The 15,157-nt window shown below is 37.6% G+C and overlaps 3 protein-coding genes across 4 annotated transcripts; 2 read left to right on the forward strand and 1 right to left on the reverse strand.

Annotated features, from left to right (window-relative positions):
* The first annotated feature begins 968 nt into the window (after positions 1–968).
* Positions 969–8,417, forward strand: LOC100245137 (probable WRKY transcription factor 20). The gene is made up of 6 exons (XM_010646218.3): positions 969–1,466; positions 2,709–2,903; positions 3,453–4,005; positions 4,101–4,248; positions 4,335–4,493; positions 7,409–8,417. The coding sequence occupies exons 1-6, from the start codon at positions 1,230–1,232 to the stop codon at positions 7,902–7,904; spliced, it is 1,788 nt and encodes a 595-aa protein (XP_010644520.1). The 5' UTR covers positions 969–1,229; the 3' UTR covers positions 7,905–8,417.
* Positions 8,418–10,345: 1,928 nt separating this feature from the next.
* On the forward strand, positions 10,346–14,173 carry LOC104877617 (uncharacterized). Of its 2 annotated transcripts, XM_010646240.3 has the most exons (3): positions 10,346–10,471; positions 10,733–10,995; positions 12,023–14,173. In XM_010646240.3, the coding sequence occupies exons 2-3, from the start codon at positions 10,782–10,784 to the stop codon at positions 12,625–12,627; spliced, it is 819 nt and encodes a 272-aa protein (XP_010644542.2). In that variant the 5' UTR covers positions 10,346–10,471; positions 10,733–10,781; the 3' UTR covers positions 12,628–14,173. The 2 variants fall into 2 exon arrangements, with proteins under 2 accessions (XP_010644542.2, XP_059591657.1); XM_059735674.1 differs by lacking the exon at positions 10,346–10,471 and having other exon boundaries at positions 10,485–10,995.
* Positions 12,795–14,576, reverse strand: LOC100250258 (scarecrow-like protein 21). The gene has a single exon (XM_002274067.5). The coding sequence runs from the start codon at positions 14,574–14,576 to the stop codon at positions 12,939–12,941; it is 1,638 nt and encodes a 545-aa protein (XP_002274103.1). The 3' UTR covers positions 12,795–12,938.
* Positions 14,577–15,157: the final 581 nt, after the last annotated feature.

Here is a 15,157-nt window from a genome sequence, read left to right on the forward strand (position 1 = left end):
AAGAAAGGGTGAAAGAGGCAGCAGAGGTGAAACTGAAGCTTGGGTGATTGGACAACCAGGTATGGATCTAGGGCTCAAATTGTTAGTATGATAGATGTTCTGAGATGAAGTTTACCATTACTGAAACCGACAGTGGAGCTGGAGGAGCCTTGCTCAAATGTTGGAGAAAGGGGGGGTTTGGGTAGGGGATAGTGATCCAAATACACTAGATGATGATCCCCACAATGGGAAAAGAGGTTGAGTGGAGATTATCAGTGTCTAATACTGAAACAGTAGTTGATTACCACATTTGAGCTTTTGTGAGGCCTATTGAGGGGTGCAGCTCAATTGCCATACAACTGAGCTTAAGAGAAATGTTTGTTGAGTAGGTTCAAGTATCCCACATCAAGGGCAGTTTGGGTCCATAAATTTTTGCTTCTTTGGGCAAAGTCCTAGATAACAAATAATTTACGTTGGTGGAGTTCGCAATTATCTCATCTCTTCCCACTTTCAGTCATGTCCCCGTACCTCTTCTGCTCCAAACTCCAAACGTCTTTCACCCTCCTCCTCCATCCAAACTTCATTTATTCCCGTGACCTAACCCTTAGCTCTTAGGTTTTTTATTTTTTATTTTATTGTTTAGAAAAATGGGTTTGTAAAATAATAATAATAATAATAATTCTCTACTTGGGAAAATACAAGACGAAAATAATTCAGGGCACATGATGCCTCCCTGGTAATAGCAAGCTTGAAATTGTTTGAGTTTGGAAGCAACCTTGGATAGATGGATGGGCAAGCAGGGCAGGCAGGCGAGAGAACAGACTGCTAACCGCTATACCCTGCTTCACCAAACTATTCTGTACTGTAATTATGGCTGGCTTGCCCAACCAATTTAGTTATCTTCCTTATTCTTATTTATTTAAATAAAAAAGTATTCTTGAAAAACACCTTTTTTTATATTAAAAAAAAAAAAAAAAAAAAAAGTGGGGGGGGAAAAAGGGTGATGCAGAAAAAGACAAGTCAACTAGGTCTCAGTCTGTCCAGCTTCTCTGACAAAGAAGCCCACAGTGCAAAATACATATAGGCGTAAACACGGCACAAACCCAACCCAAACTCCAATCAATTAAACAGGATTTTCTGAAGGTGGAAAAGTTGTAAGAGGAAGACAACTGCTGCTAAATCCCCAAACTACCCCTCGCCTGCTCCTTCCCAGGAAAAGCCACTTCTTGTTCACACACTCTCTCTACTGAATGTGGAATCCCAGAATGGAGGAGTCATCGTTTCAGCCGCACAACTCCTCCAAAGAAGCCACTTCTCTACCTCCTCTACACTCCTCCAATGTCGCCTCCGGATCTGACGGCGGCGCCCGCTACCGCCTCATGTCCCCCGCCAAGCTCCCGATCTCTCGCTCCCCTTGCCTCACCATCCCTTCCGGTCTCAGCCCCTCCTCCTTTCTCGACTCCCCCGTTCTACTCTCCAACATGAAGGTTAGGTTTTGTCCTTTCATACTTTTATTTTTATTTTTATTTTTGTTCCTCTTTCGATTTGGATCTGTTTTGGTCGCTGGGAAGGGTGAGGGAAATGTAAAGGAAGCAGCTTTTTGAATTTTGGACGCTTTTTGGGTTCGCTAGAAAACTGAGGAAAAGTGGAGGAAGTTGTGTTGTTTTTTCCAAGCTCAGCCGAATTCAGTTAAATGATTGCTGCACGGGACGTAATTGACTAAATTTCTTCTTTCGTGGGAACTACAACTCATTTTTCTCTGGGTTCTCGGAAATCGATTGAAACCTTAGGTTTTAAGTAAAGTAGTTTGATTTTCTCGGGAAACAACCGGTGAAAATTTGCGGAAGATTCAATATTTAAGTTTTTGTTATTTTCTCGGAGACCAAACAGAGGGTTTTCATAGATAATAAGCGTTTCTAGCTTTGAAGTGGCTTTAGTGGAGCACTTTTGGTACCTGAATGATGTGCACTATATGGTTATTGAATTAAAAATATGCCGTTCTTTTAGTTCGAAATATGACTTTTGATTTTGATTATTAGCTTTCGTTCTTTTGGGTTCTTTGCAATTTAATTTTATATTTGGGTGCTCAATGCTGGGACCGTTAGATTCCGATGCTTGCATTTGCATTATTATTTGTTGGCTCCTTTATGCTGGTACCGATTGTTCTATATACTTGTTTTGGGAATATGTCTTTCCCTAGAAACTGTAAAGCTTTTCTTGTTTTAATGTCAGTGTTGTTTTTTCACAGATGAATCTTCTCTTTTTGTTGGTGCTTGGCCTTTCTGTTTGTAATGTTCCAACTCTCACATTTGATGATGCATTTCTGTGTGCATACATAGCTTTCCCAAATTAAAGGTGTATTGGTTCAAGTTGAGTATATGGAAATGAAGTCATGGGTAGTGCTCCTCATTGGTGGGTAAATTTGGGAAGTTTTTTGTCCTTTGTGCAGTTTAGTTCATTTTGGTATAATTTAGAATTGCTGCGATCAGTTTACTTAGCTTGGATGAGAGGAAACTGTTGTTGATTTTGCAAAATTTTTTATTGAGCTTTCTGGGTGATTTGATGTTTAGGACTCTGAGGCTAGCATGAGTGTATATAACATGCCTATATCTTCTTTACCTTTTTTTGTTTTCTCTTTTGTTTGTCTCAAAGACTGTTTTTTGTCATGGATGGTTGGAGAAAATAATTCCCAATCAATAGCTTTTGTTAACTTTTCTCTTCTCTTGCAGGTTGAGCCTTCCCCAACTACTGGTTCCTTTGCCAAGCCTCAAATGATTCACGGATCTGTTGGCTCCAGTATGTTCTCGTCAACTTCTAATTGCTCCAATAGTAATACATTTGATGAAAGAAAATCTGGCTCCTTTGAGTTTAAACCCCACACTGTATCAAATTCTGCTTCAGGGTTATTCTTGGTGGGATCACCGGTAATGTCCTCATGAACTCTTATTTGGTTAATATGATGATTTGTGTAGGAAATATGCATGGCATCTAGGTAATACACTAATATTCTATCTTCAGTATGAAACTATGGTCAGATGGTTGCATGGATCTAGATTTCATGGGGAAATTCTTTACATTTTCATTTACCTGTATTCCAAAAGGATAATACTTATATCTTAACATGCATAATGTTCACTGAAATTAAGTATCTGAAAAGATATATTATGCTACTAGAAATATTGGAATCGTGGTAGAAATTGGACTGCAACATCCATTTCTTCATGTTATTACTAACATTACCTTCTTATTCTCCATTATCTGCTGGAGGTGTCTGACAGTGTGTTTTCTTATTGTTTATTTAGTTGTCTGCATTCAATGCCTGCATGTCTATGGCTAAGTTTCTTGATTTTAATTGCAAGTATGCATGGGTTGATAGATGAAGCTCCTTATGGGTTATCATGGCTTGAATTTCAATATACATGTGCTCCAAGTATGCTTGAACTGGTTACCTTACATTTTCCATTGTTTTCAAGGTTTCTGCAGATCTTAACCACCAGCAAGTTAAGCCCTTCATACCAGTTCAGGCCCAGCATCCAGATCTGTCATTAATGCCATCACCTACAGTTAAAAGTGAGATGATGGCACCCTCAAATGAATTGAGTCTATGTTCACCTGGGCATATGGTGACATCATTGGAAAGTGCACCTGCTGAAGTTGATTCTGATGAGCTAAACCAGCAAGGGCATCCCAATAATGGGGTCCAAGCATCACAATCTGATCAGAAAGGAATTGGGCCTTCGGCTGTAGTTGAGAGATCATCTGAGGATGGATATAATTGGAGAAAATATGGACAGAAACATGTTAAAGGAAGTGAATTTCCACGTAGCTATTACAAATGTACACATCCTAACTGTGAGGTAAAAAAGCTATTTGAACGTGCTCATGATGGACAGATAGTAGAGATCATCTATAAGGGTACGCATGATCATCCTAAACCTCAACCTAGTCGCCGATATGCTTCTGGTGCTATTTTACCTGTCCAAGAAGAAAGACCTGATAAAGTTTCATCTTTAATTGGTCGAGATGGTAAGGGAAGGAACCTTATATGTGATCTATCTATTTGGTAATTTTCTTTATATGAACATACTAATTATTTTTTTGGGCTGATTTTTATTTTGAAGACAAGTCACCCAGCATATATGGCCAGATGGCCCACAACATCGACCCCAATGGCACTCCCGAACTATCGCCTGTTGCAGCAAATGATGATGTTGTAGAAGGTGCTATCCTTGATGAGGTTGATGAAGATGATCCATTGTCAAAGCGGAGGTATTATTGTTCCACAGATTTCATATTTTTTTTTCCTGCTTTATGTCCATGCATTAACCAATGAATTACCAAAATATTTTATTTAGGAAGATGGAAATTGGTGGGATTGATGTCACTCCTGTGGTTAAGCCTATCAGAGAACCGCGTGTTGTTGTTCAAACTCTGAGTGAGGTTGACATACTGGATGATGGGTATCGGTGGCGCAAATATGGGCAGAAAGTGGTGAGAGGCAACCCTAATCCGAGGTATGTTTAACTGTTGTTGATGAGGCATACAGTCAAGTTTTTTTAGTAATCAGACCCTTCTACATGGTTAATTTCACTACTCTGCCAATTGACTTTGATGCATATTTGATGAGTATTTTAACCTTGTTCTTTCACTGGGCAATGGTTGACCATCATACTGATGGAAAATGAACTCTGTTGCATCACCTATGCATACAAGCATTCCCAATCTTTCTGCGATCTTAATTTGTGCAATCACAGCATGTTTGTCAATTTGATTTCATTAACCTTGTAAAAGTTTGAGCTTTCAGTAGCTTGTTAACCATGATCTGTTTGTCTTCCATGACATTGAATCATGTTAACTTATGAAAAATATGGATGGCATTTGACAATGCTGCAGTACAATTCAGTAGTATATTGCACCACTGAACAGATATATTGGAATCTGAGACACTTGTTCTGAGGCCCATTAAGCATTTTTCCATGTGCCCATTTGCATCAGATCTGAGCTTTTGCTATTCATTTCTATTTATTGTATTTCTTTTATCATTTTAGCCAACACATGCATCAATAATGGGCATTTAAGGATCCCAGGTAATGAGAATAGATCTCCGTAGAGAAAAAGGAGTTATTCTAACTTAATTGTACATCTTTTTCCCTCTTCCTCAGCATCGTGATCATCCTCCAAGTTGTTTGCCAGTATCTAGAGCTTCATTCCCTTTAGAGCATGAGTTCTTGAGATATTTTACTCCTGTAGCATTCAACACACTTCTATCATTTGACTTTTTGATCCCTCAATGCAACATTGCTTAGCAAAGTTTCTGTCTGTGTCCCCCTGTATACTTTGTGGCTTTTTGGCCCTTTTTATATATCGTTGTTTATCTATCAAAAAAAAAAAAAAAGTTTCTGTCTGTGTATGCACAATGAAGTGCCTACCTAACCCCAATTTAGGTAGAATAGTAGGAAGGTTTTGTGAGTCTTTAAGCTCCCTTTCCATGTGAAACCATGTAGATTGACTTTGGTTTTATTTATTTTTTAAAATATAAACTGCCTGCTAGTAGTCAATATTGATTTGTAATGCTACTGGACCATACATTAAACAACCACGTAAGGGCTTATAAAAAATGAATCAGCCAGTCCATCGCAAAAGAAATAAAAATATAATGATAAACAAAAACATTGTGAAAACTTTAGATGTGTAGCTGTGATACATGGACACATTAATTTCAGCCAAAATACCCATGCTGACACTATATAACATGGGTGTGGGTGTGAGATCCTTGTCGAATATGCTTATATCACATAGGACTATCTGCATTATGTTTCTTTCTTTCTTTCTTTCTTTCTTTATTTTTATTATGCTTATATTTGCACCAAATACAACATACAACTATTTCACTCTTTTTCTCTTTCTTATTATTTTTTTTAAATTATATAAGATAGTATAAAATAAATTGTATGAAAAAATAAAGAACTTTCAAATTAAGTTCTAACTCTTACAATTGAAGAAGTGCTTTATTTCTTTTTAAAATTTTAAAAAAATCATAATAGATAAAATTTGAAGATAAATGTAATAATCAAGATAAATATCATAAAAAAATAAAGATAAATTGCGATAACTAATATAGAAAAGTCATATTTTTCGCATGATGTATTGGAAGATTTTTATTTCAAAATCAATATAAACTTTTAAAGTTTTAAACTAATCAAAGTATATTAATAATGTGGCATAATATTTTCTTAAAGTTTTTTCTCAACATCCCATAAAATAAGAGGCCGCCTATAGTAAATAGGTTCTTCATGTACAATTAATGATAATATCAAAATAAAATAATGCTTAACATCTTAATGAAAAAGAAAAAATATAATAAGCATATTTTCTAAATATAATTTTAACCATTTAGTATTATCGATAACTTCTCTTATTGTGCTTATGTTAAGTGTTAATTTATTTTTCATTAATGCTGTATCCAAGTATCTGCCCATATAGTTGAGATTCTTTTCAACTGAATTCCTATGTCCTAAGATTTTAGGATGCAAAACATCAGACACCTAAACCTCGTACCCACACCCAACACTCGTACCCGAACCCGAACCCATGTAACATAGATGTGCAGAACAGATAGTAAATGGAGATACATTCTTACTGCAATATATAGTGACAAATAGCTATAGAAACATATAGCATGCCATAATTTCATAAATAGACAATTAGGCATGTAAAAGCTGTTCACATCATAAGGCATATAACTGTATTTAGAAGTCCATCACCCAATTAGGCATATAAACAATTAACAAATCATAAAATAAATTAGAAGTTACATGCAAGTGGAATGGAACTTTGGTTAAGTAGCTGAATGCTTGAATCCACTTTTTAGACTTTATCTGTTTGTATGAAACTGCTTATTACTGGAAGCTAATTGGTGACTATGAATAAAACTGTTCAGTCTCCAGCATAAACATGATAATGGTTAACATAATCAGTGAACCTGACTCCTTATAAAACTCTTATCGTGTCCTTGACCTGGGTGGCTTTATCTAGGCTTCCACCTAGGAAATTTCCCTTGCATCTACCGAGACTCACTTAAAATTCAAGAGAGGGAGACAAACGCGTAGCAGAAGTACTTGTTGAGGTTGCTGGCCTGGGCCCACTCTTTATCTTCCCTGCCTTGGTCAGAACAATGCTATACAAGTTACAAAGGGATTTCTTTTGGCTGTCTGGTGGGTTAGAGAGAGAAGGGAATCTTGTGAGGTGGTCGTTGATATATATAAATATCCAGATACCTGTTGTCGTGAATTTTCTGTGTTAGCTTGTATATGTGGTGTCATGTTCATGTCTGTTTTCATGCAATGTGATTTTGGGTTTAATCTTTATTTAGTTGCATGTTTACCCATAAGATCTACAATGCTCCTTCTCATGCTTGCTTGTTATGCAGGAGTTATTACAAGTGCACGAATGCTGGATGCCCTGTTAGGAAGCATGTGGAGAGAGCATCCCATGATCCAAAAGCAGTGATAACCACATATGAAGGAAAACATAATCATGATGTACCAACTGCAAGGACTAATAGCCATGACGCAGCAGGACAAGTAGCTCTGAATGGAATGCCAATGATTAGATCAGAAGAAAATGACACAATCAGTCTTGATCTTGGGGTTGGGATAAACTCTGCTTCTGAGAATAGACCAAATGTACAGCATCAAACACTGCATGCTGAACTTGTTCTAACCCAAACCCGCACTAACAATTCCAATTTTCAGGCAGTTCAAGCAACCCCAGTTTCAAGATACTATGGTGTTCTAAACAATGGCATGGATCTGTATGGATTTAGAGAAAACCTGGGTGAAAGCCGGAGTTTTGAAACTCCACCTTTAAACCATTCCTCCAATCCATGTCCACAAAACATGGGGAGAATACTAATGGGCCCATGATAATGTTTCCAAAAGCTGGACAAAAATACAGTGGTTTTTCTCCCTATTTCCATGGGTGGAGGACAAAAAGGCAAGCATTCAAGTTGAAAATACAAGGTTGTCACATTTTTCCATCTACCTTGCTCTTAAGGCCTCCCTGCAATTGCCTTCTGTGTCTAATCACTGTTTATACTACATTACCTTCTCCAAGCTCAAAACTTGTGTACAAATATGAAATTGATACAGGAAAAGTTTCTGACATCAAAGACAGATATTGTAACTCAATAGTGCTGGAAATGGAAGGTCTCTAGTTGGAAATACTTAGATTTGTTATGTTTAGCTTTTTGGTGGGGTTTTTCAAAGGATGTCTGTATTTATGACTTGAGATGTTGTAATTGAAGTTTGAATCCTGTTGAAGTTCAAGAAGATGCTCAAGTAATGTGCATCACAGTGTGATTGGAGGTTTTCTTGTTTGTCTTGTGAATGCATCTCATATATATTATCTGAATTTGAAGCTCTTGTTGCTGTGAGACAGATGATTGACCATCTTTGTGAAGTTGAAATATTTGATATAATGCTTGTGAATTAACTACTTGTACTCGGGTATTGTTAGGATAGAGAACATAATACTCTTCTGTACTGCCCATTGAGACATTGGTTTGGGTGGATAGGATATCAGTCTGTCTCTGTTGTAGGTAGGGAGGGATTATTCCTGTCTTCAACTTGATAAACATTTCTACAAGGAAGTTAAATTCCCATGGCTGGTGGATGATTTGAAAACTCAATGCCTACTTGCCTAGACATTGAATTGATTGTTTCAGATTATTTTGCAAGATAGGGATGGGTACGATTTGGTTTAGGTCTTTTTAACCAACTTTGGGAATCGAAACAAGTTGGTCAATTCTGATTGAATCGGAATTAGATTTTAAACAATTTAGTTAGTATTTTCCAAAAAAATAGCAGCCAAAAAGAAAATATTTGCACACTAGACAAATTAAATACAAGTAATACAATGTTATCACCCAAAAATGTATTAATTCAACCTAAAGCATTATACAGTAATTAAACTTTTTGTGATGGACATTTGCGGTAAAAAAAAATGTTTTCATTGAAAGAATAGTGAGAAAGAAACATGTTATTTAGAGAGAACCTAGGTGAAAGCCATAGCATTGAAACTTCACCTTTGAACCATTCCTCTAATCCAGGTCCACCAAACATGGGGAGAATATAAATGGGACCATGATATTGCTTCCAAAAGTTGGACAAAAATGAAGTGGTTTTTCTCTCTATTTCGATGGGTGGAAGATGACAAAAAAGAAAAAGAAAAAGGGCAAGTATTCAAGTTCCAAGAAACAAGTCACATATTTTTCCATCTACCTTGCACTTAACAGCCTTCTGCAATGGCCTTCTGTATCTAATGGCTTTTTGTATCACATGACCTTCTCTGAGTTCAATACTTGCTTACAAATATGAAATTGATACAAGCAAAGTTTTCTGGCAAATATTGTAGCTCATAGTGCTGGAAATGGAAGGTGTGTAGTTGGAAATGCTTAGGTGGTGTTTGTTTTTTTACTTAATTCTAAATAGAATCTTAATGTTTAATAGTGTTAAATATTAGGTTGTTTGTTTTCGTAGTATTTTATTTTTATTAAGCATTAAAAAGTAAAAAAAATTGATATGTTATTTTTTCTATTTAGAAAAAATTACATAGTTTGGTTTTTTGTATTTAATAAAAAGTTTATAATAAGTCATAACAAAGTGGAAAAACAAACAACCTAAATTCTGAAAATAAATTGCTTTAAGTGAAAAGTAAAAAAAATAAACACCACCTTAAATTTGTAGTGTTTAGCTTTTGTGCTGTGCTTTTTCAAAGGAATGTCTGTATTTATGACTTGAGATGGTATAATTAAGGTCAGAATATTTGAGGTTTTCTGATTTTCTTGTGATGCATCTCATGCATTATCTGAATTTCAGATTCTTGTTACTGTACCAAACGGGTGGTTAAAATGGAAAGAATACTTGATATAGTGCTTGTGAATTACCCACTTGTGTTTAGGTATAAACAACTCAATACTCTCCATAGCGCCCATTGAAACATTGGTTTGGATTGTCTAGAGATCAGTTTGTTCCGTGTAGGAAGATGTGGACAAACCTCATGATTGGCTTCCCATCTTCAACTTGGTAAGCAAATCTCCAGAAAAATCTTGATATTCCCATAGAGGAGTTGAACCCCTATGGGTGTGTTGAAATCCCACTTCCTAACAATAAATTGAGTGGTTCGGATGTTTCCGCGAGGTCTCTTGGAGTAAACCACCAAAGGGTTCACCATCAAGCAAATGCAAAAGGGGACAATCCAAATACGGTTTTTGTTAGTTTTTGTGAAGAGAATGGGGGTGCCTTAAATGCACTGCACGGTAGAATCCAAAATCCCTTAAATTCTCACTTTTGTCATTGCACTCATACTGTGGATGGATACAGCCATCAGTAGCTCAAGTATACACTGAACCTACAAGACTTGGGTGCCAACTTTGCTATCTCTCTTGAATTTGTCTGTGACTTACAGCCCTGCTGCAATGACCCTTTCTAAGGTATGACCCAACTTTTAATACCTCTATTTTCTGCACCCAACTCCCATTTATTATTACCAAAACTTTAGTATCATTTCCTCTATTCTACACCTTTTTTGGGGTATAATATTTGCTTTCATTTGGGCTAGTAGAGAATGTAGGTAATCTGCCTGTCAGAATGAAAGAAGTGAACCAGATACGGGCTAATGAGATGACGAGTAAGGAACTATATACAAGTACCATATTTTTTTAACAGTCTTTTGTTTTCTGTTTGGTTGGTAGATTGCGAGGATATAACAGTGTAAAGGCAGTAGAATTTGTTTAGGGTGTGATGGATGCAATGTGGGTGTACTTGAAGGATAAAGTTGACTGTCGAAGTAAGCTCTCAGATGTGGTTTACTGGCCGGAAAAAGTTGTCAAGGACAGGAGTAGTGCTCTCAAGCAGGAAGACTCAAGTGGCGAGGAACCTTTTCAGGTGGAAAGTCCAGTCACTCCAGTCCATCAAGTCATTTTCCACAGAAATTACATTCGGAAACGTTATTATGGTGAGTTTCTCTGAATCACTACCAGTGTCATCTAGGAAGATGGCCTAAGCATTGCTCTTGCAAGAGAAAAACATCCCAATGAGGATAGAATTTAGATAGTCAGGATCTTTCCATGTGGGAGACTAAGCTAGAAACCCCAGAGAAACATGATAATGAGCACTGTATATTCAAGATTATAACTGGTCCATGATAGCTAATAGCTTAAGGTTATGTTTGGTTATCAGAAAATACTAAGGAAATAAAAAAAATGCAAAGGAAAGTGATTTTTTCATGTTTGGTTGTCTTATGAAAAATATCAAAGAAAATCAAATATAATTAAAACTAATTAAAAACTTATATATATTTAAATTATTTAATCTTTATATTGATGAAATAAAATAAATAAAATAAGTTTGAAGTAACAAAAAAAATAATTTATCAACTTTTAATCTATTTTTTTATTTTCCTTCATTTTTTATTTCTTTCTATTTTTCCTTTGTATTTTATTTCCCTTGCATTTTCCCTCAAATTTTTTGGGAACCAAACATAGCATAAGAAACCAGTTCATTTATTTTAAGGATTCATTCCCAATTATGTAGATATTGTCCACTCTAGGTCAAACCAGTATATATAGTGGTAAGAACTTTTTCCTCTATCAGATGGGGACTATGACAAATACAACATCCTCATTGTGTTTGGATTGTGCCAAATACATGTAATATGGTTTTATGGTCCTCCTTTCCTGTTGCCTACTGAGTCTAGAGTTTTCCACTTGAATCCCCACCATGGAAAGAACATTTTCAAAATGAATGTTGGCAGAGTACTGGACAGACCCAACATTGGCCTTTTGGTTTTTGTATTTTAGTAATTTAAGATTGGCCTCATGGTCCCCATTCCCCATCCCCTACAAAGTGTAAAGATCACTTCCAAAACGAAAAGTGAGTCCTTCGCCCATCATTGGACATTCCCAATATTATGCTTACAGATGATGAAGTTGGTTCTGCTTAATACTGTTCTTATTTTGCATGTCCATGTTGCATTTAAGCAGAGCTCAGTGTTGAAGACTCATCAAGAAACGTCATTGAGATGATATTCAGAGCAGCAGCAACAAGCCCCTCCAGGGATTCTCGGAAGATTGAAAGGATCCTTAGGGTGAAGCACTCCTCAGAGATTCTTGAAAGGTTTGAGAAGTACAGAGAGATGATAAAAAAGAAAGCGTATGAGCAACACAAGAGGCATCCTAGATGCGTTGTGGATGGCAATGAGCTGTTACAATTCTATGGCACACAGATGAACTGTTGCAGCCAAAAGCTAAACAGGGTGATTGAGCTTTGCAAGGATTTCACTTGTCAAGTCTGTAGAATAATTCAATCGGGTTTTGACACAGAATATGGTAAGAAGTATGGGATTGCATTAAGTTCATGCAGCACGACATCAAGTGGGAACACACCTGCCATTTATAAGGGGGCAAATGCAAAGAGGGCCGTGATAGTTTGCCGAATTATAGCTGGAAGAGTAGTTAATATGGTGGACAGGGAAAGCGAAGACAGGTATGATTCCATTAGAGTTGGAGGATTATACTCCAAGTTAGAATACTTGATTGTGAGAAATCCAAGTGCTGTACTTCCTTGCTTTGTCATAGTTTTTACCTGAGATGTTTTGTGTAAAGTTTTTCTGCAATTTGTTATATCAGAGGGCTCATTTTTCAGTCCTTGTGAACATAAAAATATACTACCACCCAGACTAGAAGATGATCATACACTAAAGACAAATAGATTCTACTTCAGCTACTAATGATGTGAAAATGACTATGGACGCTATTAATCAATATAACTCTCAAAGGCTCATAAGTTATAACGGTGGCTGATGTTTCTGAACAAAGTTTTAAGACTAAATGCATGGTACAAAATCCAACAGTTCTAAACTATAAGATCTAGGAAACATGTGTAAAGGTTGGTGCGTTTTCAACTCCATGCACAAGCAGCAACTAGAGCTCGGTCCATCCAGCCAAGATAGAGAGCTCCATCTTTCTCTTCAAGTGAATACTTGTCACTGTAATTCTGCAGCAGAGTCTTGATGGTGGCATTCACATAGGAGCTTAGCGGGTGGGGAGTAAAACCAGCCATAAGAAATCGTGACTTCCACTTCCCCAGAAGTTCATGTCGTTCCACTCTCTCAGCCCCCTCACATGCTATTATGTTGACAATTTCTCGGGCCAGACAGTGCTGCTCAGCATTGATCCGCTCCTTGTGATCCCTTGGCAAAGTTACATCAATTGACTCAAAAACAGCTAAATAATAGTTCATGGCCTCAATGAATCGGGAAAGGAATGGAGCAGTATTGGTGTTGGATTCTTGCTCAACAAGAGTCACCACCTTGGGGGACAAGCTTTTAACCAGCCTCAACAGTCTGTCACGATGATTCTGAGTGTCAACACTCTCATCAGGCATGTGGTGCAGTATGAATGCAAAATTCACAGCCAGTGCTTCTCCTGGTCGAAGCTCAAGATCTTCGAGCTGAACCTCACAACCAGAAATGGTAGCAGCATGGAACTCGAATGGTACTTTACATGACTCAGCAAACCTAGATAGCCTCTGTCCCACAATACTGGGTCCTCCCCCTCTGGCATAAGCTGATGTAGAATCGTCAATACCTGTGATACGGATCTGTGGTGGTCCACCAGGCCGAGCCGCAAGAGCCTGGATTAGGGTGATCCACTGGACGCCCTGTGAAATCTGAAAATCAATTATATGGACTTTGCTTTCATCCTTCATTGCTTCGGCAATAGCCCCATTTCCAGACATATGCCCAAACTTGAAGTATGGGCAGATTTCAAAGAGCAAGTGCATGTATGAGAGGAGTTCAGCACTTGCCGGCTCTTTGCACCTTAGAGCTTTATAGATGGAGCTTCCTGAAGCAGCCAACCTTGCAACTAGTCCTTCCAACATGTAAGCTCCTAACCGCTGAATTGGCTCACCAGAAACCGATACCATCTGACGTAGCTCCGAAATCCCCCATTCAGCCCTCAATATATCATTGTCTGCTACTGCTTTTGCACAACTAACAAGGACTTCCTTCAAGTCTCCTCTGGAGATCACCTCCATCATCTGTTTCCACTTCTCCCTCTCCAATGAAATTTTGTTGAGTTCACGTGGAATGACTTCGTGCACATCAAGAATGTCTGAATCAGGCCCCAGCATAGCAGTTTCCAATTCCCTGAGCTTGTGTCTCAGCTCATTGACATCATCTGTCAGACAGGATCCGCTTATTGGAGAGCCATGTCCATTCTCAGGGGAATGAAGCTGGTCTGATGGGTATGTTTGAGAATCCTGCTGCGACGCAGGGCTGCCCTCAGGAGAGAAACTCACAGTAGATGGAGAATTGTAGATGGGGAAACTACCAGTTGCTGAGGATGATTCATGGGTGCCGTATTGCTCACAATAGGTCGGGCCAGAGAAGTGCATCCCTTGGCTGCCATCATCAGAGCATGAGTGGTGCTCTATATTAAGGATAGGCCACTGACAAGACTCATCCTGTGGCACAGGCTGGCTGTAGAAACTGCCAGACCTACCTGAAATTCCATGTTTCTGAGAGGCTTGCATTTGGGAATAACTTAGTCTTTTGGTATTGCAGAAATACTGGGAATATCTCACTAGAAATATTCTCAAAACCCAACTCACAGCTCAAGTTGTCATTTCTCGTACCTCTGAATGAACTCTGCTTGGCCAAGATTTAAAGAACTGATGTACACATTCTGCGAAGAAGGTAAACAAGACCATTACAGCAATTTCAATGGAAAGGTTCAGAGAAGTCGACAGAGATCTCAGTGACAGAAAAAAGCAAGTATTTTTTAGATTAATTGAACAAACTACCCTTCTATTTGAGGCAACAAAGGTATAAATGGCTAAGAAAAGGTAAATCACGCTACTAGATATCAGGGAGCGCTAACTGCTAAGGCACATCATTTGCCTTTTCTTAACATAGAAGACTGCTTGCAACTGAGTAAAATTTTTCCTTTTGACATGTAATGCAATAAAAGATGTGAATTAACGACAATCTTATTCAACACTAATCTAGACATTCTTAATACATATGCAAGAAAAAAAAATGGTGTACACAACAAATTACTCAAAAACAACAAGCTTACAAGCTTGGGAAAAAATGAGATGCATTTTCTACAAGA

Source organism: Vitis vinifera, chromosome 19 (genome assembly GCF_030704535.1).
Source record: "Vitis vinifera cultivar Pinot Noir 40024 chromosome 19, ASM3070453v1".
NCBI lineage: Eukaryota > Viridiplantae > Streptophyta > Magnoliopsida > Vitales > Vitaceae > Vitis > Vitis vinifera.

Coding starts and splice junctions, on each gene's coding strand:
- LOC100245137 (XM_010646218.3), top strand. CDS start 1,230: ATGTGGAATCCCAGAATGGAGGAGTCATCGTTTCAGCCGCACAACTCC. Junction 4,249..4,334: donor GATCCATTGTCAAAGCGGAG/GTATTATTGTTC, acceptor TATTTTATTTAG/GAAGATGGAAATTGGTGGGA. Junction 4,494..7,408: donor AGAGGCAACCCTAATCCGAG/GTATGTTTAACT, acceptor CTTGTTATGCAG/GAGTTATTACAAGTGCACGA.
- LOC104877617 (XM_010646240.3), top strand. CDS start 10,782: ATGGATGCAATGTGGGTGTACTTGAAGGATAAAGTTGACTGTCGAAGT. Junction 10,996..12,022: donor CATTCGGAAACGTTATTATG/GTGAGTTTCTCT, acceptor GCATTTAAGCAG/AGCTCAGTGTTGAAGACTCA.
- LOC100250258 (XM_002274067.5), bottom strand. CDS start 14,576: ATGCAAGCCTCTCAGAAACATGGAATTTCAGGTAGGTCTGGCAGTTTC.